The 27,255-nt window shown below is 50.0% G+C and overlaps 1 protein-coding gene across 1 annotated transcript in view; it reads left to right on the top strand.

The window, feature by feature from the left end:
• TVP23A (trans-golgi network vesicle protein 23 homolog A) overlaps window positions 1-27,255 on the top strand; it is a 39,661-nt gene that overhangs the window by 3,928 nt on the left and 8,478 nt on the right. Inside the window, exons 4-5 of the mRNA XM_023760237.1 lie at window positions 9,837-9,901; window positions 10,500-10,579. Of these exons, the coding sequence (XP_023616005.1) occupies window positions 9,837-9,901; window positions 10,500-10,579 (145 nt within the window). The remainder of the gene's footprint in view (window positions 1-9,836; window positions 9,902-10,499; window positions 10,580-27,255) is intronic.

The following is a 27,255-nucleotide window of genomic DNA, read 5'->3' as shown; positions in this document are numbered from 1 at the left end:
CTCCTCAGTCGAGCATTTCCCGTAAGTGGTGGCTCGCTGCCTGCTGGCTGGCCCGCCTGGTCCGCAGCCAGGAGAGGGCTGGGCGCCGCCTCCTTGAGGCCAAGGTTTCCACGCTGCCTGGCCCCCCCTGCCTGCCCCATCCCAATCTGGGACTGTGCTGTGTGTGTGTCTTAGAAAATCCTGGATCCAGACCAGAGCTCCAGGTGGGTGTCCAGGCCTCTGTTCCCCTGACCTGAAAAGTCCTCACTCCACGATGGGCAGAGCTTCGCTGCCCGAGCATCTCCAGAGCTGGCCATCTCGCCATTCACTTGCTCCCCAGGCACCTGTCCAAGGCCCCTGGTGTGCCCAGCACAGAGCCAGGTGGGCGGAAGGGGCACCTGCTCTTATGAAGATAATACCCTAGTGAGGGAGTGGGGAGGAGCCAGATTGCTAAACTAATAAGAAAACAAGAGAATTAGAGATCATGGAAAGTTTGAGAAAGAGAACAAAACACGTCTATCTGTATCCCAGACCCCAGAGAGGGACTGAGTGATTGGCTGGGATGTGAGCTGGGGGTCAGGGAAGGGAGACCTCAGATTTTCAGTCCTAAGAAAATCTACAGGGGAGGGGCATTCCTGGGAGGGAGCAGCGGTTCCACAGCCCTGGGGTAGGGAGGGGCTGGGAGTTTCTGGAACTCGGACAGTCTGGCCTGCTGAGTGGGAAGGTGTGGGTGGGACAGGTTGGCAGGTCCCCAGCAAGCAGGGCCCAGAGGGGGCACGGTGGTGGGGGCCACCTCCCCTGGTCGGGGACTACCCAATGGGGTGAGACCGGCGCTCTGATCTCCCCGCACTGACCCGTGGGTGGACCCGCCCAGCTCCTGCCACTCCGGGGCCGAGGCCAGAGCTGCAAGACAAACAGGAACCCCTGCCCATCCTTCCAGCTTCCAGAGGAGAAGGCCCTGCTGTGGGCATGGCTTTCCTGCCCCTTGTCCCAGCCCCTGAGCAACGCCGTGCTTTCTGTTTGCTGACTCCTCTCTGGCCTGGCCGGATGGCAGGTTGTTTGGGAGGCCAGGCGGGACACGGCAAGGCGTGGCGGCTATTTCCCCTCTCACCTCGGGCAAGGGCAGTCTGAAAGGGGAGCAAGCTTCCAGCACAGATAGGCCGCATGGTGGGGCTGCAGCAAAGGAGGCCCCCAAGGGTGGGAGCCGGGAGCGGCCGAACGAAGCCAGCAGGAGTGGCAGCTGCAGAAAGGCCAGAGCACGGCTGTCAGTGCCAGGCAGCTGCAGAAAGGCCAGAGCACGGCTGTCAGTGCCAGCACCTGACAGATCAGCCCATCCATCCCCACGCAACCGCCCGGCAGGGAAACAGAGGCAGGGCTCCAAGCCACACAGACATCCTGCTCTGTTTGGGACACACTTATACTAAAAATACATCAACTGTTTATCTACAATTCATATGTATCTGCTGTCCTATCTCTCATGTGGCAGCCCTATGACTCCAGGCCAGGGTACATCCAGGCCCACGAAGCCTGGGACTCCCCCCTCCCCTCCACCCTCTGCGGTGTGGGCAGCTGCCCCTGCCTCTCTCACCCTCCGCCTCCTGCAGAACTGTGCCTATGCCATAGTGTTCCTTCCACCTGACCCGGCCTCTGTCCCTCTCTCACTGGCACCCAAGGCAGGGGCCCAGGCAGGCAGAGCAGATTGCCAAGAGAAGAGGTGGGGTCCTCCCGTGGGCTGTCCTCAGGGCCCCCGTCACCTTGCTGGGGGCAGATGGTACATGGAGTGAGCCCTGGATTCTACCCCGATGGACCTCAGCTGTGCCTGGGCCTCCACTTGCTCATCTGTGAGGTGGGGAGCGAGCCGCTGCCCTGCCCACCCCTGCCGGGGTCCTCACCCCCTCACCCTCCGATTCTGTGCTGGGCACATGGTCCAGGCACAGGGGTGCAGCACTCAGTGAGGTTGTAGGTGGATAAAAACAACCAAGTGAAAGGAGAAGACACGTGAGCCTTTAGAAAGGAGCACTAAATGCCTCCAAACAAAGCTGAGCTGTGCAATCGGGAGCCAGGAGTCCCTCTGGGCCCTGGAAATGCTGAGCCGTGCGTGTAGGCACACGTGGCTGAAGACCTCGTAGAAAAATATAACGTAAAATACCCTATTCGTCATTTTTAAATTGCTTACATGTGAAAATGATCATGTTTTGGATGTACTGGGTTAAAGAAAAATATGATTAGAATCAACTTCTGTTTCTTTTTACTTTTCTAGCGGTGGTTCCTAGGCAATTTAAAATGGCACATGTGGTTCAAATTACATTTCTATTACTGGAGAGCGCCTGGTGGGAATCGAAAGGAAAACAAAGTTGCTCTGAGCCTCAACTTTAAAAAAAAAAATGTGCTCAAATTTAAACAATAGTAAACAGTATAATAAACCTCCATATACTCATCCCAACTCAAAATTCTCAGCGTGTACAGCCTCTTCCTTGACATTAATACATCCCCTTCTTCCATCTTCTGTATGATTTTGAAGCAAATTCTAACATCATGTCACCTGAATTTTTTGGTAAAAATGGATTCTTAAAAAACAAAGCCATAAGCAATTCAACTCCCAGGGAGGTACCCAACACAACACCTTCCACAGGCATGTTCACAGCAGCATTATTCATAGTAGCCAAAAGGTAGAAGCAACCCAAGTGCTCATCAGCGAACCAAGAGATAAACGAGACGTGCTATATCCGTACGATGACTCTCGCTCTGCAATGAGGAATGAAGTACCAATGCATGCTGCAACACGGGTGGACCCTGCAAACACTGTGCCCAGGAAAAGTAGCCAGATGCAAAAGGCCACACGTGGTGCGATTCCACTCACATAAAACGTCCAAAACAGGCGAATACAGAGACAGAAAGCAGACGAGCGGTTGCCAGGGCCTGTACTAATTGCTAATTAGTACAGAGTTTCTTTTTTTAGGGCGAAGAAGCATTTCTGGGATTAGATAGTGGTGATGAGTGCCCAACTTTGTGAATGTACTAAAAGCCACTGTATGTGATGCTTTAAAAGGGTAAATTTTATTATAGGCGAAATGACATTAAGGCAGTGGTTCTCAACCTTCTGGCCCTTTAAATACAGTTCCTCATGTTGTGACCCAACCATAAAATTATTTTCGTTGCTACTTCATAACTGTAATGTTGCTACTGTTATGAATCGTAATGTAAATATCTGATATGCAGGATGGCCTTAGGCGACCCCTGTGAAAGGGTTGTTCGACCGCCAAAGGGGTCGCGACCCACAGGTTGAGAACCGCTGCATTAAGTCCTCACTTAACGCCTTTGATAGGTTCTCGACAACTGTGACTTTAAGCGAGATAACACATCATGAAAGCAATATTCCCCTAGGTTAATTGATAGAAAAAAGAGTTATGTTCCTATGGTGAATTTCTAGTCACAAGAACATCACCAAACTTCTAAATAAAGACCCAAAACGGCCCTGGCCAGTTGCTCAATGGTTAGAGCCTCAGCCTGTGGACTAAAGGGTCTTGGGTTCATTTTCCGTTCAAGGGCATGTATCTGGGTTGCAGATTTGATCATGGGCCCGGGTTGGGACGCATTTGGGAGGCAACCAATCAATGTGTCTCTCTCACGTTGATGTTTCTCTCTCTCTCCTTCTCCTCCCTCCCTTTCACTCTCTCTAAAAATCAATGGAAAAAATATCCTGGGGTGAGGATTAACAAGAAAATAAAAAGACCTAAAACACTTCTAATATTAAACTTTGAAATCAGTGTGAGCTAAACATAAACTTACAAATGATTAATAAAAACAAGTAAGGTCATGATTTCCAACATGCTTATTCCACTTCAGGGTTGTGTATGGAGGTGGGGAGGGACAGAATCTATTGCAGCAGCTCAGGGCCCGGGGAGGGACCCCCCCTGGACAGGATGCCCGTCCACCGCAGGCCACTCACACACCCACAGGGGCTCAGACTGGGACAACGTGGACAGGCCAGTTCACCTCAGGTGCACATCCTCGGGAGGTGGGAGAAACCGGAGTCCCCCCGAGACAACCCACACGGACATGGGGAGAACACGCAAACCCCACACAGACGGTAGCCTGGGCTGGGAATCCATTTCTCCTCCCTCATCAACGTTATAAAAAAACGGCGCTGCACGCAACAATGCTTTTTGAGGACCCGCTGTATATATCAGTTTTTAAAAGCCACAATATCATTATCATGTCTTAACCATGAGTAATAACCCTCAGTGTTATCCAACACCTCATCGGGGCTCAGTCCCTGATTCCCTCATATTTTTATTTTCCCGTTTGTTCACATCACATCATAACCAGGCCCACACATGGCATGTGATAAATCTCTTTAAACCAGAAGGCTCCTCTCCCCAACGGTTTTCTTGCAACATGTTTAGGGGAGGGAGGACCTGGGCCCTTTGCATCTTCCCACAGGCTGCGTTCTGTTGCAACCCTGGGGTGGGGGACCCCACATTCTCAGCCTGCAAGGAACCCCGCCTCACCCCCAGGGGCAGCTGGCGAGATGGCAGACTACTTACCAAAGAAATAGCATATCCAGGTTGGGGCCGGGACAGAGCCCCGCGCAGGTGAAGGGGAGGGCTGGGCCTTACCTGCAATCCGTTCACAGAATGGATGGTGGTGGTTGTCAGAAAGACCAGGAGGTATCCATCAAACAGGACCCTTCCCAGGCCCCTACCTCGCAGAGCCACCCATCCTGCCAGAGCCCTTCTGGTGCAGTGCGGGAGGTGGGGCGGAAACCTGAGTCTCGGTCCTCAGTCAGGTGGCTTCGACCTGACCTTCCCCCGCCCATCAGGTGGACGCCAAACTCCCCTCGGCCCAGAAGGCCTTGCGGGGCAGGCTCTGCGATGCACTCTGCTATGGTAGGCAGGCCAGATGCGATGATTCTGAAAGGCGCCCAGGCCCTTCCCGCCTCAGAGCCTTTGCACCTGCTGCTTCCTCTGAATCAAAGCTCCTGCACCTCACACACTGATTTTTCACGAGGCTGAAAAGGTAGAGGCTCAGAGCAGCTCCTCCTGACCTCCTCCCTAATGTCCCACCCTTCACTGCCTCTACACCAGCGGTTCTCAACCTTGGCTGCACATTAGAATCACCTGGGAATCTTTTTAAAATCCTGATTTCTGGGTCTCATTCTCCGGAAATTCTGTTTCTTTGTTATGGGGTGGGGCCACAACATTAGTAACGAAAAACAGAATGTCTGGAGGATGAGGCCCAGCAATCAGGATTTAAAAAAGATTCCCAGGTGATTCTAATGTGCAGCCAAGGTTGAGAACCACTGCTCTACACCTTTGCTCTCTCTGTTCTGAGTTCTTGAAAGACGGTTCACATCTTTCCTCTCTCTCTCTCTCTCTCTCTCTCTCTCTCTCTCTCTCTCTCTCTCTTTCTCTCTCTCTCTGCCAGGTTTGGTCATTCTTATTCTCTCTTAACTAGAATTTCAGCCCATTGAGGGTGGGGCTCTGTGCTGCTACTCAAGCACACAGTAGGTGGGTGGGTGGGTGAGCGAAGGCCCCCAGAGTGGGCAGGGCAGTGATTCTCTCCCGATCTCACAGGTACAGCTGAGGTCCATCTGGGTAGAATCCAGGGCTCACCCATGTACCACCTGCCCCCGGCAAGGTGACTGGGTGATACCAAACAAGTTTGGCTGCCTGCCGCTCAAAAGCCAATAATCAAGAGACAAGGGCTGGTGGAAGGAAAGTAAGTTTATTAAAGAGCCAGCAGTTTGAGAAGCGACTCAGGTCACAGACCATCTTAACATCTCAGCTCAGGCAGGTGTTTTTATAAGGAGGGAGACAGAACGAAATAAAAACCAGAGGAATCGAAAGAGTTCTCCATGGAGGGAGTACAGGCAAGCCAACATAGTCTGTTCTGACAGCTGGTTGAAGGCCAGCAAATCACCCTGAGCTGAAATGCCTGAAGGTCAGAGTCTGCTTCTTTTTTAAAAAATATATATTTGTTGATTTTTTCTTTTCTTTTCTTTTTTTTTTTTTTGAGAGAGAAAGAGAGGGAGAGAGAGGAACAGAAACATCAAGAACAGAGACACATTGGGGAGGGTGGGGGTAAGGGTGAAAGATCAACCAAAGGACTTATATGCAAGAATACAGGCCTAACCAATGGACACAGACAACAGGGGGGTGAGGGCATGAGAAGGGGGTTTGGGGGTAATGTGGGGATAAGGACACATACGTAATAACTTAATTAATAAAGAAATTAAAAAGAAAAACAAGATTTGGGAAATAAAAAGGTTTTTTTAAAAAGAAAAAAGAAAAGAACAGAGACACATTGATCAGCTGCCTCCTGTACACCTCCTACTGGGGATCGAGTCACAACCCAGGTATGTGCCCTGACCAGGAATCAAACGGGACGCATGGGATGATGCTCAGCCACTAGGCCACACTGGCCAGGGCAGTTCACTTCTTTTGAAATTAGTTCCTAGAATTCTTAAGCAAACAGGCTATTTATCTGCAATCACATATTAGTCGACAGGTCACATTTACAGAAATAATGTTAAAAGATTGGTGGGGTGAGGTGCATAGGGATCCTGAGGGGAGCCCACAGGAGGGCCACACCTTCTCTCGGCAATCTGCTCTGCCTTCCTGGGTGCCAGCGTGGTGAAAATCAGGACTGGTCAGGTGGGAGGACCACGGTGACATGAACTCGGCTTCTGCAGGAGGCGGAGAGTGAGAGGAGCAGGGGCAGCTGCCCAGACATCAGGGTGGGGGCCCCAGCCTGGAGTCATAGGGCTGCCAGATGAAAGACAGGACAACAGGTAAATTTGAATTTGAGATAAACAACTGATAATTTTTAAGTATGTCCCAAATATTTCACGGGACATACTTATACTAAAAGTTATTGTTGTTTATCTGAAGTTCCATTTCTCTGGGCTCCCCTATTTTTACTTGCTCGATCCGGCAACCCTATCGGGGAGGAATGGCAGGGCCATTGCCAGGTGCCAGGTGCCTGGTGGGCAGATCTGAGGGACTAGCAGGATCTTAGGGAGTGTCACCCCCGGGGAGTGCGAGGCTGAGGATGAGGAGAGGCTGCTGGCCCGGGAATGACAGGCCTGAGGTGCCACTTCCAGCCTGCCTGATGGGAGAATGGGTGTAGCTCAGGGCCTTTTCCAGCCCCAGGTCTGATCACACACACATCCTGCTCTCACTATTGAACTCTGTGCCAAGTGCCCGTTTCCCACAGGATAAAGAGCAGAACATCCGTGTGGCCCAGACCCAGGCATAGTCCAGCCATGCCCACACCTCCTGCCTCCCCAGCCATGGTCCGGGCTGCAGTACTCAGCCACATCAGTTCACATCCAAGCTCCTGCCTCCTGGTCCAGGGTGTCTGAGGTCCCATCTGGGGGGAAGGGCTGGGCACGGCCCCCTGCCCCAGATGTGTTTGTCCCGGATACAAGCCATGTGGGGCCCACAGTAGGTGCTCAGGAAACAACCAACTGAGCAGGATGTGCAGCGCCCATTCCTCTATGAAGACAGATGCCCTTCAGTGGGCGTGACTCCGGCATGAGGCTCACCCCCTGTGTTCTTCAAGGCCCATGGGGGTTCCTAGGACCCCAGGCCTCTCTGCTGATGACCACAAGTCTCTGTCACCAAGGCCACTGTTCTCTGAGCCCCTACTCGGAGGAGGCAGTTTACACCTGTTTTCTCTGGTCGAGGCAAAATCCCTGCTGGGGCCGGGGCGGGGGGGGGGGGGGGCGTAGATACAGCCCCATTTCACAGATGTGGAGACTGGGGGCAGAGAGGTGAAATCTCCTCAAGGCCACCCAACCAGGGAGAGGTGAAGCCGCCACTTTCCCAGCCAGGCCTGCCCAACTCCAGGTGTTGACCTTCAAGGGCCATCCAGAGGCCAGTGGCTGCCTAGGCCTGGAGCCCCTCCTCTGAGTGGTTCTGGCTCCAGGGCCAGGGCTCAGAGATGGAGCTGCTCCTCACAGCTCTGTTCCCCAACCCCCTTCTGGGCCAAGACGAGCAGAGGGTGGCTTGTGTCAGGATCCCAGTGCGCATACTCAGTGGTACCAGCGTGAGGAGAGGTCAATATTTCCTAAAAGCCTCTGATCCCAAGAATTCCCCGGGGCCCTCATGAAAAGCAGATTCCCAGGCGTGGGCCTGGTGATTCCGAAGCCTGGGGTGGGGGCCTGGAATCTGCCTCTTAACCAGCAGCCTCAGGTGACTCCACTGCAGCTGGTTCCAGAGTCAATGATGAATTCCCTGGAGAACCTCAGGCTCTCGGCCCACACCCCAAATTCCGCAGAGACCCCAGGGCCATCCTGGTGTGTGGGCAGGGAGGGTGCTCTCTCCTGGGAGGGGAGACTGGGCCTCCCAGGTCTGGCCCCGCCATCTGCATCCTCAGCCTGTGCCCCCAGGTGGACAGGTTGGGGGTTGGAGAGAACGGCATGACCCACTGCTTGTGGGGTGACCTCCACGTGCTGGGAGCTGCGGCTGTTTCTCGAGGCACCCCTAACCCGATGGCTGACAATGAATGACAGTTGGTCCCCAAAGGGGGCTTCCAAGGGGGTTTTCCTGCCTCTTCACCCCGTTGGGGACTCTCTGAGCCCCAACTCAACAGACACCAACAGCTGGTGATTCTCAGGGTAGGAGAAAAAGCCCCTAAATGTTCTGCAACGGTTTCTCACCTCCACCTGCCCGCCACAGCTCCTCCCAGGCAGCTGGGGCCCAGCTTCTCAGTATGACACTCTTTTGTGCCTGGAGCCAGCTTTGGGTTAGAAGAGCCCACAGCCTTTCTAGGAAACCAGGCTTTGGTGGTTGAGTCATTACAGTGCGAAGGGTGGTCCAGAGGCCAGTGGCATCAGCATCACCTGAGAGCTTGTTAGAGCTGCAGCACCTAGGCCCCACCCAGACCCCCTGCCCCCTAAAGACGACATTCTAGCCCAGTGGTTCTCAACCTTGGCTGCACATTAGAATCACCTGGGAATCTTTTTAAAATCCTGATTTCTGGGCCTCATCCTCCAGAAATTCTGTTTCTTTGTTATGGGGTGAGGCCACAACATTAGTACCAAAGAAACAGAATTTCTGGAGGATGAGGCCCAGAAGTCAGGATTTGAAAAAGATTCCCAGGTGACTCTAATGTGCAGCCAAGGTTGAGAACCACTGATCTAGCCCCACATACCCTCCCTCCACACATGCCCGGGGGCCTTTTGTGGGTCAGTTTAGGGAATGTAGGGGAACCTACCCAGAGATCAGAACTTAGGCAGCTCTGCTTCCTCCTCTCCTCCTGGCACATCCCAGGCCGATCACTGGGGGGGCAGCAGCGGTTGAGTGTGTCAGATGCTTGTACCCGCAGCCCTTCTCTGGGTCACCAGGGGTGGGGGACAGGCCCCTATTGCCTGTGGCAGGAGGGCGAAGGGCAGGACTAGGGTGTTGGCGTCAGGACTCTCAGCTGGGCCAGGAAAGACTTTCAGGTGGCAAGCCTTCCTTCCTGGGAGATACCTGGAAACACTATTACTGCCAATAGTAGTTACTTTGTGCTCAGTATGTGTCTGGCACCCGGATGCATGCAGCTGTCACTGTGGTCAGCAATGATTCCCAAGCTGTGGCTGCAGCAGCGTCTGCAGAGAACGGCAGATTCCAGGACCCCACTGCAGGCTTCTCCATCTCCAGGGCCAGGCCCGGGAATCTGCTTTTACTAAGGAGCCTGGGAAATTCTTGGGATCAGAGGCTTTTGGGAAACACTAACTTCACCAAACTCTGAGTGGGGCTGCCCAACACTGACATTCATTCATTCACTCATTCACTCATTCACTCGCTTATTGGAAACTTATGGAACATCCACCTCATTCACTGATCCAGCCCCTGTGTTCCTCCCAGGATCACTGTTCAAGGTCCTCAAGTCCCCCTCTGAGTCCAAATCGCCCCCTCCCTCCCACCGCTCTGTATGCACCCCACCTCTCCACTCCCCAGCGAGTACCCGGGCCAGGGGCCCTCCAGGCCCCGCCCCATCCCGCACGGGGAGCCCACCTCCCAGCCCGCGACTGCGCTCTGGGCCCGCGCGCCCCGCCCCCACAGGAGACCTGCGCGGAGGCGGCACCGCAGCCGCAGGCTGTGACCCCACCAGGTCTGCGGCCAGTGGCCTGAGGGGCATCCCGGCTTTTTCGCGGCGAGAGGCGGAGCAGGAGCCTGGGGACTGGGCTCCAGGTGGGCTCCAGGGAGGATGAAGCAGGTAGGGCCGCAGGGATGCTGGGCGTGGAAGGATGATGGTGAGGATGGGAGGAGCCTGCGGGAGCGCTGGGGAAACAAGGGGAGGAGGAGGGATGCGCGAGGCGGGGGCCTGGGCCCGGCTGGACCCCAAATGGGCTTGAGGGTGGAGACGGGCTTGAGTCGCAGCCGAAAGGGTGGGGCCCGGTCTGCAGGGAGGATGCGGGTGGGCTCTGCACCACGAGTGGGTCTGTCACTCGCCTTTGGTGCCCGCCCCGCCCCCCTCCACACACACACACACACACACACACACACACATCTCCTCCCCCATCCCAGGCCCTGGTGGACGACACTGAGGATGTGTCCTTGGACTTTGGCAACGAAGAGGAGCTGGCCTTTCGGAAAGCCAAGATCAGGTATGTTTGGACTGGCTTTGGGCAAGCATCCCCCAAAGCTGCAAATTCATTCCACATTCATTCATTCACTCATTCATTCATTCAGAATGTATTGAGCACCTAGTGTGTGCCAGGCATGGGCTAGAGCAGTGATGGCGAACCTTTTGAGCTCGGCGTGTCAGCATTTTGAAAAACCCTAACTTAACTCTGGTGCCGTGTCACATATAGAAATTCTTTGATATTTGCAACCATAGTAAAGCAAAGACTTATATTTTTGATATTTATTTTATATATTTAAATGCCATTTAACAAAGAAAAATCAACCAAAAAAATGAGTTCGCGTGTCACCTCCGACACGCGTGTCATAGGTTCGCCATCACTGGGCTAAAGACACACCGTGGACAGATCAAAGTTCCTGCCCTCCTGGCAGGAGGCTGGAGAGGTGGACAAGGGCTTGGAGCCTGCAGTCTAGGGTTGGGGCAGGGGGGGCGGGGAGGGCAGAGACCTAACATTGAACAGGCAAACAAAGATATTTGGGAGGAAGTCAACAGTGTGATTGAAAAAAGAGAAAGTGACTGGGCAAGACCACTTGCCTTAGCACAGTCAGGGAGGGCATCTCTGGAGAGGTGACATTGGAGCTGAGACCTGAATGAGGAGATTTCCACCGGAAGGAACAGCAGGTACAAAGACCCTAAGGCTGTGTTGGAAGGTCAGAGAAAATCTTCTATGTCTGGAGGGTGATGGGAGAGGAGAAAGGGGTTGGCAGGAGGCTGGAGAGGTGGGCAGCTTGGATTTCTATTCTAACCCCTGCTTTAGTGCCAGCCAGCCAGCCAGGCAGTCCTGGGTCGAATCACTTCCTGCCTGAGGCGCGGCATCACAGAAAGTGGCAGGAATAAGGTGTGAAAAATGACCCGTAAACGTGATTGCTGATGACCCAGCAGCTGCCACATTAGAAACACCCAAAGCTCAGCCGCACTCACTCACCTGTGCCCCATCTCTCCTCCCGGCCATCAGAGCCAGCAGGCTTGGGGACCTGGCACCTACATGCCATTCCTTTTACGTTCTCTGATCCAAATCCAAGAAACCTCAGAATGAAATAGGACAGTATTAGCTTCCCAGGGCCACTGTAACAAATCACCATAAACCGGTTGGCTTAAAACAACAGAAATGTATTCTCTGACAGTTCTGGGCCAGAAGTCCAAGATCAGTTTCACGGGCTGAAACCAGTGTGTCCGCAGGGCCACACTCCCTCTGGAGGCCCTAGGGGGGAAGATCTGTCCTTTGTCTTTTCCGGATCTGGTGGCTGCCGGCTTGGGGCCCCTTCTTCCATCCTCGAGGCCAGCAGTGTAGCATCTTCAAATATTCTCGGCCCCATTCTCACATTACCTTTTTCCTCTGTGTCAAGTCTCCCTTTGCCTTCCTCTTATAGGGTTACTGGTAGTGCATTTAAGGGCCGGCTGAATGATCTGGGATAACTTTCCCATCTCAACCAACTTAATCACACCTGCAAGGTCCCTTCCGCCGTATGTGGTAACCCTCACAGGTTCCGGGGAGTAGGACCTGCATGTTTTGGGGGGCATTATTCAGCCTATCATAATGATCAGAGAAAGACATTGTGAAAGAACTGGGATCCTGGGGCAAGAATCTTATACAACATCTAAGGTCAGTGTTTATTGAGCACCTCCTATATGCCGGCTCGGGGCTGTTGCCTGGGACTATGTGGTATAAGGACACCTCCCCCTGCCTTTATGGAGTTGCCCAGTCGAGAGCAGAGATGGTCAGCCTCGACACTGCCAACATTCTGGGCCAGGCACTTCTTGCTATAGGGACCGTCCCGGGCATTGCAGGATGTTTAGCAGCATCTCTTGCTTCTACTCACCAGATGCCAGAAGCACCCACCAATAATGTCTCCAGACACTGCCAAATGTCCCCCCAGAGGCAAACTTGCCCTCGTTGAAAACCAGTTGTGTGGGGTATAGGGTGTAGGTATGCCCGTGGCTGCTACGACAGTGTTTCATGCTTGGGCACTTGTCCTGAGCAGGGGAAGAAGTGACAGCTGAGCTGAGACCTGAGGAATGGGGGTGGGGGGTGGGGTAATTAGCTAAAGCAGGGAAAAAGATGGGGTGTCACAAGCACAGGCTTAGAGTTAAGGTAAGTTTAGGGAGCTGAGAGTGGTTTACTGGGGAGCAGTATGGGCAGAGATTGGGGCCCACACCCTGAAGGGCTTATACTTATGGATGTGTGATGTCTGTTAGAATGGGAATCTACTATATCTGTGCTGTCAAATATGGTAGCCACCAGACACATGTGGCTGCTGACACTTGATCTGTGGCTGGTGTAACCAGGGGCCTTCCAACCGGGTCTTTTAGCTTTAATATGCTAACTGCTGTTTGCTTTAGCCTCCAGCATTCAATAGCCCCAGGCGACTACCCTATTGCACAGTGCAGTTCTAGAGGTGGAATTCGTATAGGGCAGTGACATGATCAGAATCCTAGCTGGAATGAAAGAAGGATACAAGGCCGTGACACGGCATCTTCATCTCCTTGGGAGACCCAGCCCCCACCCCACACACATTCCTGGTGTCTGTTACCTACATGGGCCAGGTCGGGCCGCCAGAGGCCAAGGCCAGGGTGTTGTGGGTCACCCTGAAGCCTAGAAGCTTCAACCTCTGTTTCCTGCAAACCTTTCTATGACTCTGTTCACCGAGACAGCTACCTGCCTGCCAGCTCAGCTCCTCCAACCCAGGGGCTGCTCCACGCAGGTCACTCCCAGGCAAGCCTGGTGCTTACCCTTTGTTTACAGTGACCTTGAACAAGTAGGGCACCTTCCGGATCCCCATTTTCTCATTTGTAAAATGAAGAAGACGTTAGTCCCATTGTAGGGTTGTGTAAAGAGGACTAAATCAAGTGACAAACGTATGTAACAAGACCCGTGGGAGCCCTGACACCTCATGTGGGCTCCATAAATGGTACCTGTTATCTGACCCCAAGTGGGACTTCTGTGTCCTTGGGACAGAGGCACGTCCTCGGCTGGAACAGGACGTTGCGCTGGGGTTGTCCTTGGAGCGGGAGACTGTCCCTCCTGTGGAAAGTTTGTTTATGCTTTGAAGGCACTGGCTTCACAAATTCATTTAGACCAGTGGTTCTCAACCTTCCTAATGCCGCGACCCTTTAATACAGTTCCTCATGTTGTGGTGACCCCCAACCATAAAATTATTTTCGTTGCTACTTCATAACTGTAATTTTGCTACTGTTATGAATCTTAATGTAAATATCTGATATGCAGGATGTATTTAGGTGACCTCTGTGAAAGGGTCGTTCGACCCCCAAAGGGTCTTGACCCACAGGTTGAGAACCGCTGATTTAGACCCAAAGGTCCTGGATTTTAATGGATTCCCACCCAAAGCAGGATGGTCTCCTCTGGCCTCAGACGGGTTCCTTGGACCTGATTTGGGTGGGAATTGTTAGGGTTGGTTGGGTCAGCGTTTCGTGCTTGGTCCTCACTCAGCCCAGGAGGCATCCAATGAGAAGAACGCCACGGGGAGTCACATGTTAGTGGGTCCCCAGGCAAGACCCACATGAAATCAAAACTACCTTTGCAAATCCCTAACCAGTGTCTGAAGTAGAATGACATTTTGTCTTTCAAGTAGTCTTTTATGTCAATTTATCTTCCCACGTTGGATATAAAAGCTGTTCCTCAAAATGAGCTGCAGAGGAAATTGTTGGCTGTGTTTTAGGGGAAGTTATTTTGAATGAAAAGCAGTAATAGCAAACACTTTCCTAGCACTTATATGCAGGCACTATTCTAGGTGTTTTGCTTATTACAATTCATTTAATCTGTATTACAAACCTATGAGGTAGACACTCTGATTTTTATTGGTTTCAGGATGAAAGAAATTGAGGGAAAGAGTTGAGTGACTTGCCAAATGTCACACAGCTGTTAAGTGGCAGGGTGGGGAGTTAGGCTCTCAGCAAGCATGTCAAACTCAAAGGTGAACACGGGCCAAATAAACAAGGTTTAAGTTTCTGTGGGCCACAAAAAAAACAAAAGCTTCAATTTTCAAATTTCAAATAAACCAAAGAAATGTAGGTTTATTTCGATAGAGACATGCTGAATACAAAGGGTTGAAATAAATGAGTAATGTTAACATAAAATAATAGAATATTTTAATAAAAATTAATATTTTTTCTTGAACATTAACTTACCAAACACTGAATAACTGCACAAATTAATGAGGGTAATGCGAATAAACTTGTTTTTCTTGTTCTCTGAAAGTGAAATATTTCCTGTTACGCACACCAAACAAGTCAGTCCAAGATTAATGATGTGGCAATCAGCTGCTAAAATATTTGCTGCTAGTATTAGTGGAGAGAAATGGTGCACCTGTGCGTATGTAAGAGAAATGAATGCAACACAATTATAGTAAATTAGCGAGCATTGTAGTTTGTTATTAGTAATTATGTATAACAGGATATTGTAAAAATTAAGTTATGAATTTTTATTAAAACATTTCTTGCATACTGTTATATTGGTTGGGCCGCAAAAATATTCGTTGTGGGCCGCTTGTGGCCCGCAGGCCACAAGTTTGACATGCTTGCTGTAGAGGCTGACCTTATATTACACTGTGCTTAGGAGCAACACAGGAATGAGTTCTGCAGTGGGAGCAGCATTTCCAGGGCTTCAGTCTTATGCCTCACCCCACTCCCCTTTTAGAACAGGCTTTCTAAGCCTTGGCTCTGTTTATATTGGGGGCTGAGTAATTCTCTGTGTGGGGCCGTCCTGTGCCCTGCAGGGCTTCACAGGATCCCTGGTCTCTACCCACTAAGTGCCAGCAGCACTGCTCCCCTCTTTCCAGAGTTGTGAGCTGAGGTATATTCCTAGGGGCAAAGTGACCCTGGTTGAGAACCCTGACTTAGGTTATTATCTCTTTCTCTAGGGTGTGGATTTGGATAAGTTAAATTTGTATTTAAAGGAACTCCTTGCATTCTTGACACCTCTGTGTTTGACACTGACCGAGGGAAGCTGCTGGGGTGGGGGGCAAGGAAGGAGAGGGGACAGGTTATGGTACAGATGTTACATTAGTGGCTGCCCATCATTCTCAGAAATCAACATAGGCACACAGACACAGACACACGCAGACACACACACAGGCACACACACAGGCACACACACAGGCACACATACACACAGGCACACATACAGACATCATGCTCCAACACACTGAAGAGAAGATTTTGGTTGTTCTTTGTTGTGATTCCAGGAAGTCTGTTTGCCTCAATAAGTGAGGACCCCTTGCCCTCTGGGGTCCCTCTGTTCCCACTGGCTTTGGGGAACAAGTCATCCTGCCCCTCTCCCATTCTAAAAATCTACTTTAAAAATATAGAAATATGACACATAAGCAGGTCTCACCAAGAGCTGATTATTTAGTTTTAAGGAAGGTCTATGGTTACCAAGGAAAAGAACCCATAAAATCAAGGAACTAGAAATTTCAGTTCTCTTTGATTAGGGCACGGAATTACACATTTTGAAATTAACTCCTTATATTTACAGCTGCTTAGCTTCCTCTTACTTATATTTCTTGTTAACATGAAATTGAATGCTGTCCCAACAATCAAATCACTGAAGAGAGATTTCTGGTGAACTGTGACTTACACAATTAAGGAAGTTGGTGATCAGAAGGTGACATTGGTCAAGTCTTTGATGTTAGATATGGGACAGCTTGACTGAAAGATTTAACTCATTCATTCATTTACTCCAGTGTTGATGCTACTGGTGTTTGGGACTGAACATCCTTTGTTGCAAGGGCCGCCCTGTGCCCTGTAAGATGTTTAGCAGCACCCCTGCCTCCACCCACTAGATGTTAGTGGCAGCCTCCCAGTTGTGACAAACAAAAGTGTTTCCAAACATTGCTGGGGAGGCCCCAAATCAGCTGCCTTTTGAGAACCACTGGTTTGTTCTTTTTCCCACCCATTTACTCATTGAATCAACAAAAATGTTCAAGGACCTTTGTGTGTCAAACACAGTTCTAGGGGACACAGAAGCCCCTGCCCTCCTGGAGCTGACATTTTGATTAGGGGTAAGACAGTGAACATATCTATAATAATAAAAGGGTTATATGCTAATTAGACTGGACATCCTTCCGAATGTCCTTCTGGACAAAGCCTGGGCCAGAGGGAAGCCGCCCAGGTCCCAGGTGCTGGAGGGAAGCAGGTGCCGGAAGCTGGGGGGAAGGAAGGCCTACTCTTGCACAAATTTTCATGCATCAGACCTCTAGTAAGTAAATATCTAAACAAAGTAACATCAAAGAGTGGTAAGTACCATGAAGAGGAATGCGAGAAAAAGGGGTCCTGGGCCAGGGGGCTTCTTTAGGTCATGGAGGGCTCAGAGGAGGCCTGAGGAGGTGCATTTGGAGGGGCCAGGCATGGAAAAGATCCACAGGAAGAGCGTTCTGGCAGAGGTAACAGCAAGTGCAAAGGCCCTGAGGTGAGGTATATTCCAGGGATTGTGGGAATCAGGCCAGTGGGAGAGTGGGAGGAAGAGACACAGTTGGAGGTGTGTTAGGAGAAGGGATGTGGAGGGCTTTGAGGATTCCCCTGGGGGGTTTGGAATTTTGCCTGCTTTTGACAGACAATCTTTGTAGATGAGCAGGGGATGGTCAGATCTGATTGACACTTGAGAAAGCTGCCTGTGACTGCCATGTGGCCTGTCGGACAAGAAAGGAAGCAGTGAGGTCCGCTAGGAGGCCCATGAAGCGTGAAAGATGCTGGTGGGTGGGACTGGTTGTGTCCCAGGGAGGCCCAAGGGAACTCGGTTCATGCTGACCTTTGTCCAGATTCTTCCAGGGGCCGGTCTGGGGCTTCTGAGGTTGGAAAGAGGTGGTGGAAGGCCGGGTCCCAGATGCAGATCTCAGGTCTGCATTCCCAGAGTCTCACCTTCGTCAGCATCCCCAGGGAACTCAAACAAAGGAAGGGATGGAACTTGAGGTTCTCTAAGGGAACATGCTGACTCAGGGGGTGTTGAGTGTGAAAGGCTCCTGTTGTGAGATCCTGCTGTGCTCCCAGGGGCTTGGAACATTTTTCCAGGCTGTTATTTCTGCATAAATAAGGAATGCTCACACTTAGTAAAGACCAGCTCAATGAATACGGGTTGGAATCCAAGGGGAAAAGCCCAGGGCTGGCCCTTTGCCCGCCCCAAGGAAATGCTCACAGGGGCTCAGCCAGGAGGGTTCTATGGCCAATGAATGACTCACTCCTCACTCATCACAGGAGCAAGGAGGCTTCCAGAATGACTCAGAAATAGCCACAAATACGTTAATATTTCCCTGCATCTCAATACAGATGTATCTGTCCCCTGAATTTTAAAATACTTTAGAATAGAAACTGCAAAAGGACGGTCAGCTGACTGACTCTAAGCCTCAGAGATACTCTTAGTCCAGGGAAGTATTTTAAATGAATGTGAATTTAAATCTAAAAATTGGAATGGGTCACATTTGAAATCTGACTCAGCACAAAGACAGAAGGGCAGACTGGTGGTTTTCAGGGGCTGCAGAGGGAAGAATGGGGAGAAAGTTCAGCTGCGTGTGGGGTTTTACTCTGGACTGATAGAAATGTTTTAGAACAACATTGTGAAGTACTAAATGCCACTGAATTGTTCACTTTAAAATGGTTAATTTATGTGGTGTGAATATCACCTCAATAAATTTTTTTGTTGTATTATTTTTATTTTCTAAACTTTCTTTTTTAAGTAGTTTTGGGTTCACAGCAAAATTAAGGTGAAAGAACAGAGATTTCCCATATACCTTCCTGCCTCTTCCCACACATAGCCTCCCCCATTATCAACATCTGCACCAGATGAAACATTTGCTACAATTGATGAATCTATATTGACTCATCATAATCAACCAAAGCCCATAGTTTACATTAGGGTTCACCCTTGGTGGTGTGCATTCTATGAGTTTGGACAAATATAATGATATGCACCTACCATTACAGTATCATATAAACTATTTCCATTGTGCCTCCCTCCCTCCACCCCGAATCCTCTGTGCTCCATCTATTCACTCCCCGCCCCCCCCCAACCCCCGGCAACTACTGATCCACTGTCTCCTTCGTTTTGCCTTTTCCAGCATGCCATATATTTGGAATCATATAGTAGATAGCCTTTGCAGACTGGCTTCTTCCACTTAGTAGTATGCAATTAAATAATTTTTAAAAATCTGGATTGCTGACTTCTTCTGAGAAGCCGTTAGAGTTGAGAGGATGGGCTGAGTTGAGTTGTGAGGGCTGCTCCTTCTGGGTGAGCCCCAGACCTCACCCACCCAGTTGACTTATTTACCAGCTCAGGTTGGCCCTGTAAGCACCTGAGTTTGCAGCCCCCTCCCCACCACTACCACCTCTTGAGGACAGTGAGGAGCAAATATTACTCCATTGATAGCATCTCTACTTTCAAAGGGTGTGAGGGGCTTTGAGTTGGAATTCCTCTCTAATGCCGTGGTTTCCTCCCCAGACCTCCAGAAGCTGTGGCCAGGGGATGGAGGGGTCTGTCTGCGAGGGCCCGACCTCGGGGGTCAGGCTGTGCCTGGCCATTGGAAGCTACTTACCCTGAGCCCCCATGTTCCTGCTCATCCCCCAGTCTTTGAATACCGTTTGCTCTCTGCTGCCTAAATTTGTCCCTTAGATCTTAAAATGTCTTTAAAACTTTATGTTTTTAATTAACATATAATCCACACACCATAAAAGTCACCCCTTTGCCCTAACTGGTTTGGCTCAGTGGATAGAGTGTCGGCCTGTGGACTGAAGTGTCCCAGGTTCGATTCCGGTCAAGGGCATGTACCTTAGTTATGGGCACATCCCCAGTGGGGGGTGTGCAGGAGGCAGCTGATCGATGTTTCTAGCTCTCTACCCCTCTTCCTTCCTCTCTGTAAAAAATCAATAAAATATATATTTTTTTAAAAAAGTCACCCATTTTAAGTGTACAACTCAGTGGTTTTTAGTACATTCAAAAGGTTATGCAACCATCGTCACTGTCCAATTCCAGAACATTTTAATCACCCCCTCCCGAAGGAATCCATATCCTTTGGATCTTAATCCTCATCAATGCTAAGAAGCACCCCCTATCCTGAGCCATGTGCCCCTTCTCTCAGCCCCTGCAGCCCCGTGTCTGACCCCAGGCCTGATGACTGACTTTTGTGTCCACATCTTGGGTTTTCTTAAAATGTCAGTAAATGACCATGAACCATGTAGGTGCTCTGCCTGACTCCCATACTAAAGGGTTGGAGCCTGGAACAGTACCTGGAACAGTATGGACAGCTGGTGGGACGCTGCACCACCATTCCGATTGGACAGTGGCCATGCTGTGTGAGTTGTTGAAAATTCTGATGGTGACTCTTCTTACCCCATTAGTGACACTTTCACACTGAGTTGAAATTGCCTGTTTGCTTCTCTGCCCCTTCTTCCCCCAGAGACTGGTGATGTCCGTGAGGGCAGGACTGGGTCCATTTGTTCACTGCACTTGGACCTAGCATGTGCCTGGTTAAATATTAGGGTGTTTTTTTTAATGTAGTGCTGCTGCTTTAAGCTCGATTCATTAAAATTGCATACTTCTTAAACGATTTTGAAAATCAACTGAAGACATTTATGTGTTGATTACAAATTCAGTTCTATATCCTTAGACACTTTCAACTACAGTTTCAATTTCCGTGGTAGTCACTGTTTTGACTACCAGATTCATCTGCAAACAATAAGTACGCATGCACGGCAATTATAAGTGTTCTGCTTTCAGTGCAATGGGAGTGTTGGTGGCTAATGGAACCCCAGATGAAAGAACTGTAAAATACAGCAACAAAATATGTAAAGTTGGAAAATAATATTTTGAATTAATGTCTTTGTAAAGTCTTAAAAAAACACCTCTTTTTTTTGAAATAATTTCAGACTTACCAGAAAATAGCAAGAACAGTACAAAGAACTGACACGTGTTAACACTTTGGTGTATGTGTGTGTATTTGTTTTCTGAAGTGTTTAAGAGTAAGTTGCACATACCATGCTTCCCGACCCCTAAATATTTCACTGTGTATTACAAGAACAAGGCATTCTCTTACATAAGCAGAGTATGATGGAAACTGAGAAACATATCTAATCCATAATTCATAGTCCAGTGTCCTTTCCCCCAGTTCAAGATCCAATCCAGGCTTGCCCATTGCCAATTAGTCAATCTGGAACAGTTACCAGCCTTTCTTTATCTTTCACAACATGAACAGTTTCTGAAGAGTGGCGGCCAGCTATTTTGAGGCATGTACCTGAACTTGGGTCTGTCTGGTGTTTCTCATGATTGGATCCCAGTCATGATTTGGGGCAGAAACACTGTAGAAATGACGTTCTGTTCCAAAAGAACATTTGTTTCCCAGATCTGTCACTCAAAAGGTAGCCCAGAAATGGCACATCTTTTTTGGCCTCCACTACTTCTTATCTGCATCTCAGCCCCCAGGTTTTGGTCTTTTATTTATTTATTTTTATTTTTAGAGAGAGAGAGAGAGAGAAAGAGGAAGGGAGAGGGAGAGAGACACCACGTGAGAGCAAAACATTGTTCAGCTGCCTCTTGCACACCCCCTACTGGGGGGTTGAGCCTGAAACCTGGGCATATGCCCTGACCAGGAATCAAACCAGCAACCTTTTGATGCATGGGATGTCACCTAACCAACTGAACTGGATTTTGGTCTTTGATTCTCTTTACCACCTGAAGAATCCACGACGCCTGAGAGAGTCAGTTCCAAGTTTTGAGGCAGAAACCAGTCGGCTGGATTTGGAACATCCTTTTGTTACCAGAAAGCACAACTGTTTTTTAAAATGTCACAGACTGGTATGAAAAATGAAGACACCAGTTTAATGGTGCCCCACAGCCCAGGCTGTGGTAGTGATCAGTATTTGCTGAATGAATTAATATGAGTTCACTCAGTTCTCCCATTAAATAATTTGTAAGTTGGGCTCTTTGTCCTAAGGTGCTATCGTTTTAAAGTGCACTGGTTCAGTTATAGCTTTGGGAGGTAGAAAATAAATACCTTATTAATATTTGCAACCATTAGTGCAGTGGTTCTCAACCTTCCTAATGCCGCGACCCTTTAATACAGTTCCTCATGTTGTGGTGACCCCCAACCACAAAATTATTTTCATTGCTACTTCATAACTGTAATTTTGCTACTGTTATAAATCATAATGTAAATATCTGATATGCAGTATGTGTTTTCATTGTTACAAATTGAACATCATTAAAGCATAGTGATTAATCACAAAAACAATATGTAATTATATATGTGTTTTCCGATGGTCTTAGGCGACTCCTGTGAAAGGGTTGTTAGCCCCCCAAAGGGGTCGCGACCCACGGGTTGAGAACCGCTGCATTAGTGGATGTATCCTGATTCCCAAAATATTAAAATGGTAAAAAAAAAAAAAATGCAATTTAAGGAAGGATTCTCTCCATTTTGCAAATGAGGAAACGGAAGCTCCCAAGAGCCAAGTAACAGATCCAAGCTCACACGAGAGCTAATATTCGATGCCTTCAAATCCTGCCCACTTTCTAGCAGACTCTAGCAGCTCTTCAGAAACAAAAGCACATAAATGGGTGAATTCTACTTTTTACTTCCAGTGCAAACAAACAGACAGCACCCTACTCACAACAGGGGTGAAAACGAGCAGGAACCCAGGTCCCTTACCTCCTTCAGCCTCTCCAGGGTGTCACCTGCTCTGCGCACCTTCCTGCTGGCTGACTTCCTCTCCGGCCTTCTGGAAAGTCAGTCCTTGGCTGCTCTGCTCTCTGTCTCTCCCTCAGTTAGTAACCCCAAGTCTCCTGTTTAAAAGAGGTGAGTGTAACTGCAGCTGGCCTCATGCTCTCCTCCCACCCCCAGCTTTAAGGAAGCCTGGGATTCTTCATTTTACCACCCTGATTCTTAGAGGAACCCAATCTCCTTGTCCTTCCCGCCCTTGAGAATCACCTGACTAAATAGAACGTGGTTTTACACAGTTAAAAGTCCTCAGCATTAGAGCCTATAGTAGTTAGCTATTGCTGCATAACAAATTCCCCCCAAACTTAGTGGCTTCAGATAAAAAATATTTCTTACCTCCACTGAGCCTAAAGGTCAGGGTCTGGGAGCAGCTGGGCTGGGTGGTTCTAGTGTGTTCTTCCATCAGGGAGCTCCTAATGCCTGGGTGTCTTCAGCTGCTATTCTTTAACATTGGGGGGTGCGTCATGGGGGCATTCTAGTTCTATCATTCTGTCTTCATCTGTGAGCCGAAGAAATCTAGAAAGAGAAACCCTCCCTCTTCAAATATATAGTCATTACAAGGCATACTTCAAAGAAAAATAGCATAATAGATACTTGATTCTTATCCTTCATTTTTGTTCAAGTAATGAGATCATTCCCCAACATCCCCTACAGCTGACCACTGAGGGTTTAGTTTAAGAATCACATGACTGCCCGGCCAGCCTGGCTCAGTGGTTGAACGTCGACCTATGAACCAGGAGGTCACTGTTCGATTCCTGGTCAGGGCACATGCCGGGGTTCCTGACTCGATCCCCAGTGTGGGGTGTGCAGGAGGCAGCCAATCAATGATTCTCTCTCATCATTGATGTTTCTCTCTCCCTCTCCCTTCCTCTCTGAAATCAATATATTTTAAAAAGAATCACATGACTCATGGATAAGACATTCTTATTGCTGCTTAAATTGTCGCACCTCTGGCCAGTGGGAGCCCCTTCCTGTTGGCTCCTGAGTCTTTCTGACCCAACTCTGGTGTCTCTGACAGCTTCCTTGCTACCTGGGTGTGTCGAGGGCCCAGCCTCCTCGTATGCATCTCTCTACCTGCCCCTGGCATCGCCTTTTCTCCAAGACCCCTGGCTCCTTTGGAGAATGGAGTTTAGAAGCCCCAGCCCGGGCTCATCTGCGTCAGCCCTCAGGCTGCAGGGCTCGGAAGTGCATCAAGCAGGGCTGATGATCATCCCTTTGTATTTTTCGGAGTCACTGTTGTCACCAACTTGATCTGCGGGAAACTCTGGGCTGAGACTGAGTGAAGACTTCGGTTCTGGTGCTGATTCTGCCATTAAAGCCGCTGTGAGCTCATACTTTTCTGCGACCCAGAAAAGATGACTCTTCCTCGGGGAGTTGGTTCTCTCCAGAACCCGCAGCTGGCCTATACGCATGGGCCTGATGCCAGCAGCACAGCCTCTGCGCCAACCCTGGGGCAGTTCACTGCCCCTCTCCCAGCACCCTGCCCTCTGCAGAGCAGCGCTCCGTCCCCCTCTTAGCTCACTTCTTTCCGTTGGGTGCCTTTGTCCCCAGGCAGGTGTTATGGGTTGACAGGTTCTGGTGCTGATTCGCTATCAGAGCAGCCACTAGTCTGTACTTCCTGCGACTAGAAAAGATGTCCCTTCCTCAGGGTCATCTTCCCCCAAAGGCATGTTGAAGCCCTTGCCTCCAGTACCTTGAAATGTGACCTTACTTGGAACAGGGTCTTGGCAGATATAATTAGTTAGGATGAGGTCATCCTGCAGTAGGGTGGGCCCCTAATCCAATATGGCTGGCATCCTTATAAAAAGACAGCCATGAGAAGACAGGCGGGTGGAGAAGGCCATTGGACAATGGGGGCAGAGATCGAAACGATGCGGCTACAAGCCGTGGACTGCAAGGGTGCCAGCTGTCATCGGAAGTCAGGAGGGAGGCCTGGGACAGAGGGTCCCTCACAGCCCTTAGAAGGAACCAACCCTACTGACACGTCATTTTGGACTGCTGGCCTCCAGACTGTGAGAGCAAGTCTGTTGTTTTAAGTCACCTAGTTTGTGGTGCTTTGTTACTGCTGCCTGGGAAACACACAGCCTGCGACAGCTTCCCTCTCTCCCCTGGGGTTGGTCTCTGGACCAGCAGCACTGACATCTCCTGGGGACTCATTAAAACGCAGACTCTCAGCCCCCTCCCCTCCCCCCAAACTCCTGAATCAGAAGCTTCATTCAACAAGAGACTCAAGCATGTCAAACTCGCGGCCAGTTGGTTTGTCATGCTTGGACCAGGTGATTCCCATGTGGAGCACTGCCTTACACAAAAGGAGGGTGGTGGGATGGTTACTCCCATTAATTAGCTGGCACTAACGGAACCCTTGGTGTCCACCAGGCAGTGTCCTAAGCCCTTCTACATGCATTCCCATTATCATGTAATCTTCCCAGCAAGCCCATGCCATTGGTACTGTCACCAGTGTATATGGCTGCGCACGTGTGCACTGCATGTGACCTTTTGTGTCTGGCTTCATTCACTTAGCAGAATGTTGTCAAGCTTCCTGTTGTAGCATGCACCCATTCCCTTTTCTTTTCCAAAGTTTTAAAATCGTTGTTAAATATGCATAACATCAAATTTACCATTTTAACCATTTTCAAGTATACTGTTCAGTGACATTAAATATGTTCACACTGTGGTGTAACCATCACCAACATCCATCTCCAGAACTTTTTTGATCACCCCAAACTGAAATCCTGTACAGTCAAACCTCGGTTCTCAAACGTCTCCCATCTGGACCAATTCAGTTCTTGGCCAAGTTGTTCGGGAAGGGGGTGGGGGGAAGGAATGTCTCAGTTGTGTAACACGGGGGCAGTTGGGGATGAGCAGGCCAGTGGGGGCGGGGGGGGGGCAGTTGGGTGCAAGCAGGCAGGCAGGGGTGGGCAGTTGGGGGTGAGCAGGCCAGCCTGGGGGGGGCAGTTGGGGGCAATCAGGCCAGCGGGGGGGGGGCAGTTGGGGGCGAGCAAGCTGGCGGGGGGGCAATTGGGGGGCTAAGACTGGAAGTGGGGGCAGTTGGGGGCGATCCAGCCAGCAGGCAGAGTGGTTAGGGGTGATCAGGCAGGCAGGCAGGTGGGCGGTTAGGAGCCAGCGGTCCTGGATTGCAAGAGGGATGTGCCAGATTGGAGAGGGTGCAGCCCAGGCTGAGGGACACCCTCCCCCCCACCTCTGTGCATGAATTTCATGCACTGGGCCACTAGTATAGCATAATATTCCATGGTATGGATGTGCTACATTTTGTTCATCCACTAACCTGTTGATGAGCATTTGGGCTGTTTCTACCTTTTAGTGACTGTAAATGGTGCTACTCTGAGCATGTACTCAAAAACTCTCGGTCTTTAGCTAAGGAATCTGGTCCCTGAGTCCAGCAGCAGCAGGAGGGTGTGGCCTGGGTGGGGATCACCGGGTGCTCTGGGCAGAAGAGATAGGGTTCCACACAGGGTCCAGCCTGGGCCACGTGACCAGGGGCCCACTGACTTGTCCCTGGGGTTCACTTTCATTTTGCAGCCTGAGCATATTCAGCCTCTAAGGTTGGGATGTCTCTTTAAAAAGAAATAAAGAACAGAAACAAGAGGGAATACAGTGGTCACCAGAGGGAAGTCTGTTCTTTTACTCACTTCCACACTCAAACCTCTGTTGTGCTGACCTTTGAATCAAAGCTGTGAGGACTTAGCAATCAGCATCTACTCAGACATCCCAACAGTCTGAAAACTCGGCAGTCTCCGGCTCAGATTTTGGGGGAGGAGGAGGATGTGCTATTGTTTGAAACAGGGAAGCCAGAGTCTGAATTATTTTGCTTGTGGAGCATTCTAGAGAAGAAAAGTCAGATTCCACCCAGTGCTTGGAGCATGGGGTTTCTGAAGGCTTGCAGGGGTCTCTGCTTTTTCAGGCATGGGATCCTTCCATCCCTTTCTGCTTTGTTCCTGGAGCTGGTTTATCTTGAAAAGGGAACCGAGGAAGATTCATCAATTTTAATGAGCATAGGAATCACCTAGGGCCGTGGTCGGCAAACTGCGGCTCGCGAGCAACATGCGGCTCTTTGGCCCCTTGAGTGTGGCTCTTCCACAAAATACCACGTGCGGGCATGCACGTACAGTGTGATTGAAACTTCATGGCCCATGCGCAGAAGTCGGTTTTTGGCCTGAGCGAGTCTATTTTGAAGAAGTACTGTTGATATTTGGCTCTGTTGACTAATGAGTTTGCCGACCACTGACCTAGGGTCTTGTTAAGATGAAGATTTGGGCTCAGGAGGCCTGGGGTGGGGCCGCCGGTCCTGCATTCCTAACAAGCTCCAGGGCACGCGGGAAGCTGGCAGATGGAGAATGGCTGAAGGAGGCAGATGTCATCCTAGCTGTCTTCCTCTCACACTGGAAGTCCCCTTCTGCCCACATCTTCACGGTGGCATACTGCTGCTAGCAGTAGAGCCACCTGACTCCAAGTGGGTGTCAGGGCTGAAGAAATAAATAGTAGCACCTCCTCACTTTAAACAATGGGGAAGAGCATGTCTGACATCACTGATCAAGGCTTTTTTCACACTTTTGTCTGTTCTCAAAAATCTTGACTGTTAATGAGTCAAACAGATTACTGTTAGCCACAACCATCCTCTGGTCTGGCATCCTGGGTATTTTATATCCTGGAAACCTCAGACATCTGAGGTAAATGGTCTCCCATTTGACAGGTGAGCAAACTGAGGCTCTGAGTTTAGTAGCTTGTCCAGGGTGGTACACAGCAAGGATGGGGCTCAAATGTCGATTTAGGCTCCCTGGCCTTCACTGTGCCGCAGTGACCAGGGGGGGACTGGGGAAGGGGGAGGTGGGCAAGTAGACATTTGTACTCGATATGGCACGGGCACCTTTTCAGTGCAGAGGGACTAGAAGGAGCAGAAAAAAGG

This window comes from Myotis lucifugus, unplaced genomic scaffold (assembly GCF_000147115.1).
Source record: "Myotis lucifugus unplaced genomic scaffold, Myoluc2.0 scaffold_176, whole genome shotgun sequence".
Classification (NCBI taxonomy): domain Eukaryota; kingdom Metazoa; phylum Chordata; class Mammalia; order Chiroptera; family Vespertilionidae; genus Myotis; species Myotis lucifugus.
The sequence above is the reverse complement of the archived record's forward strand: the minus strand, read 5'-3'. Positions and strand labels throughout refer to the sequence as shown.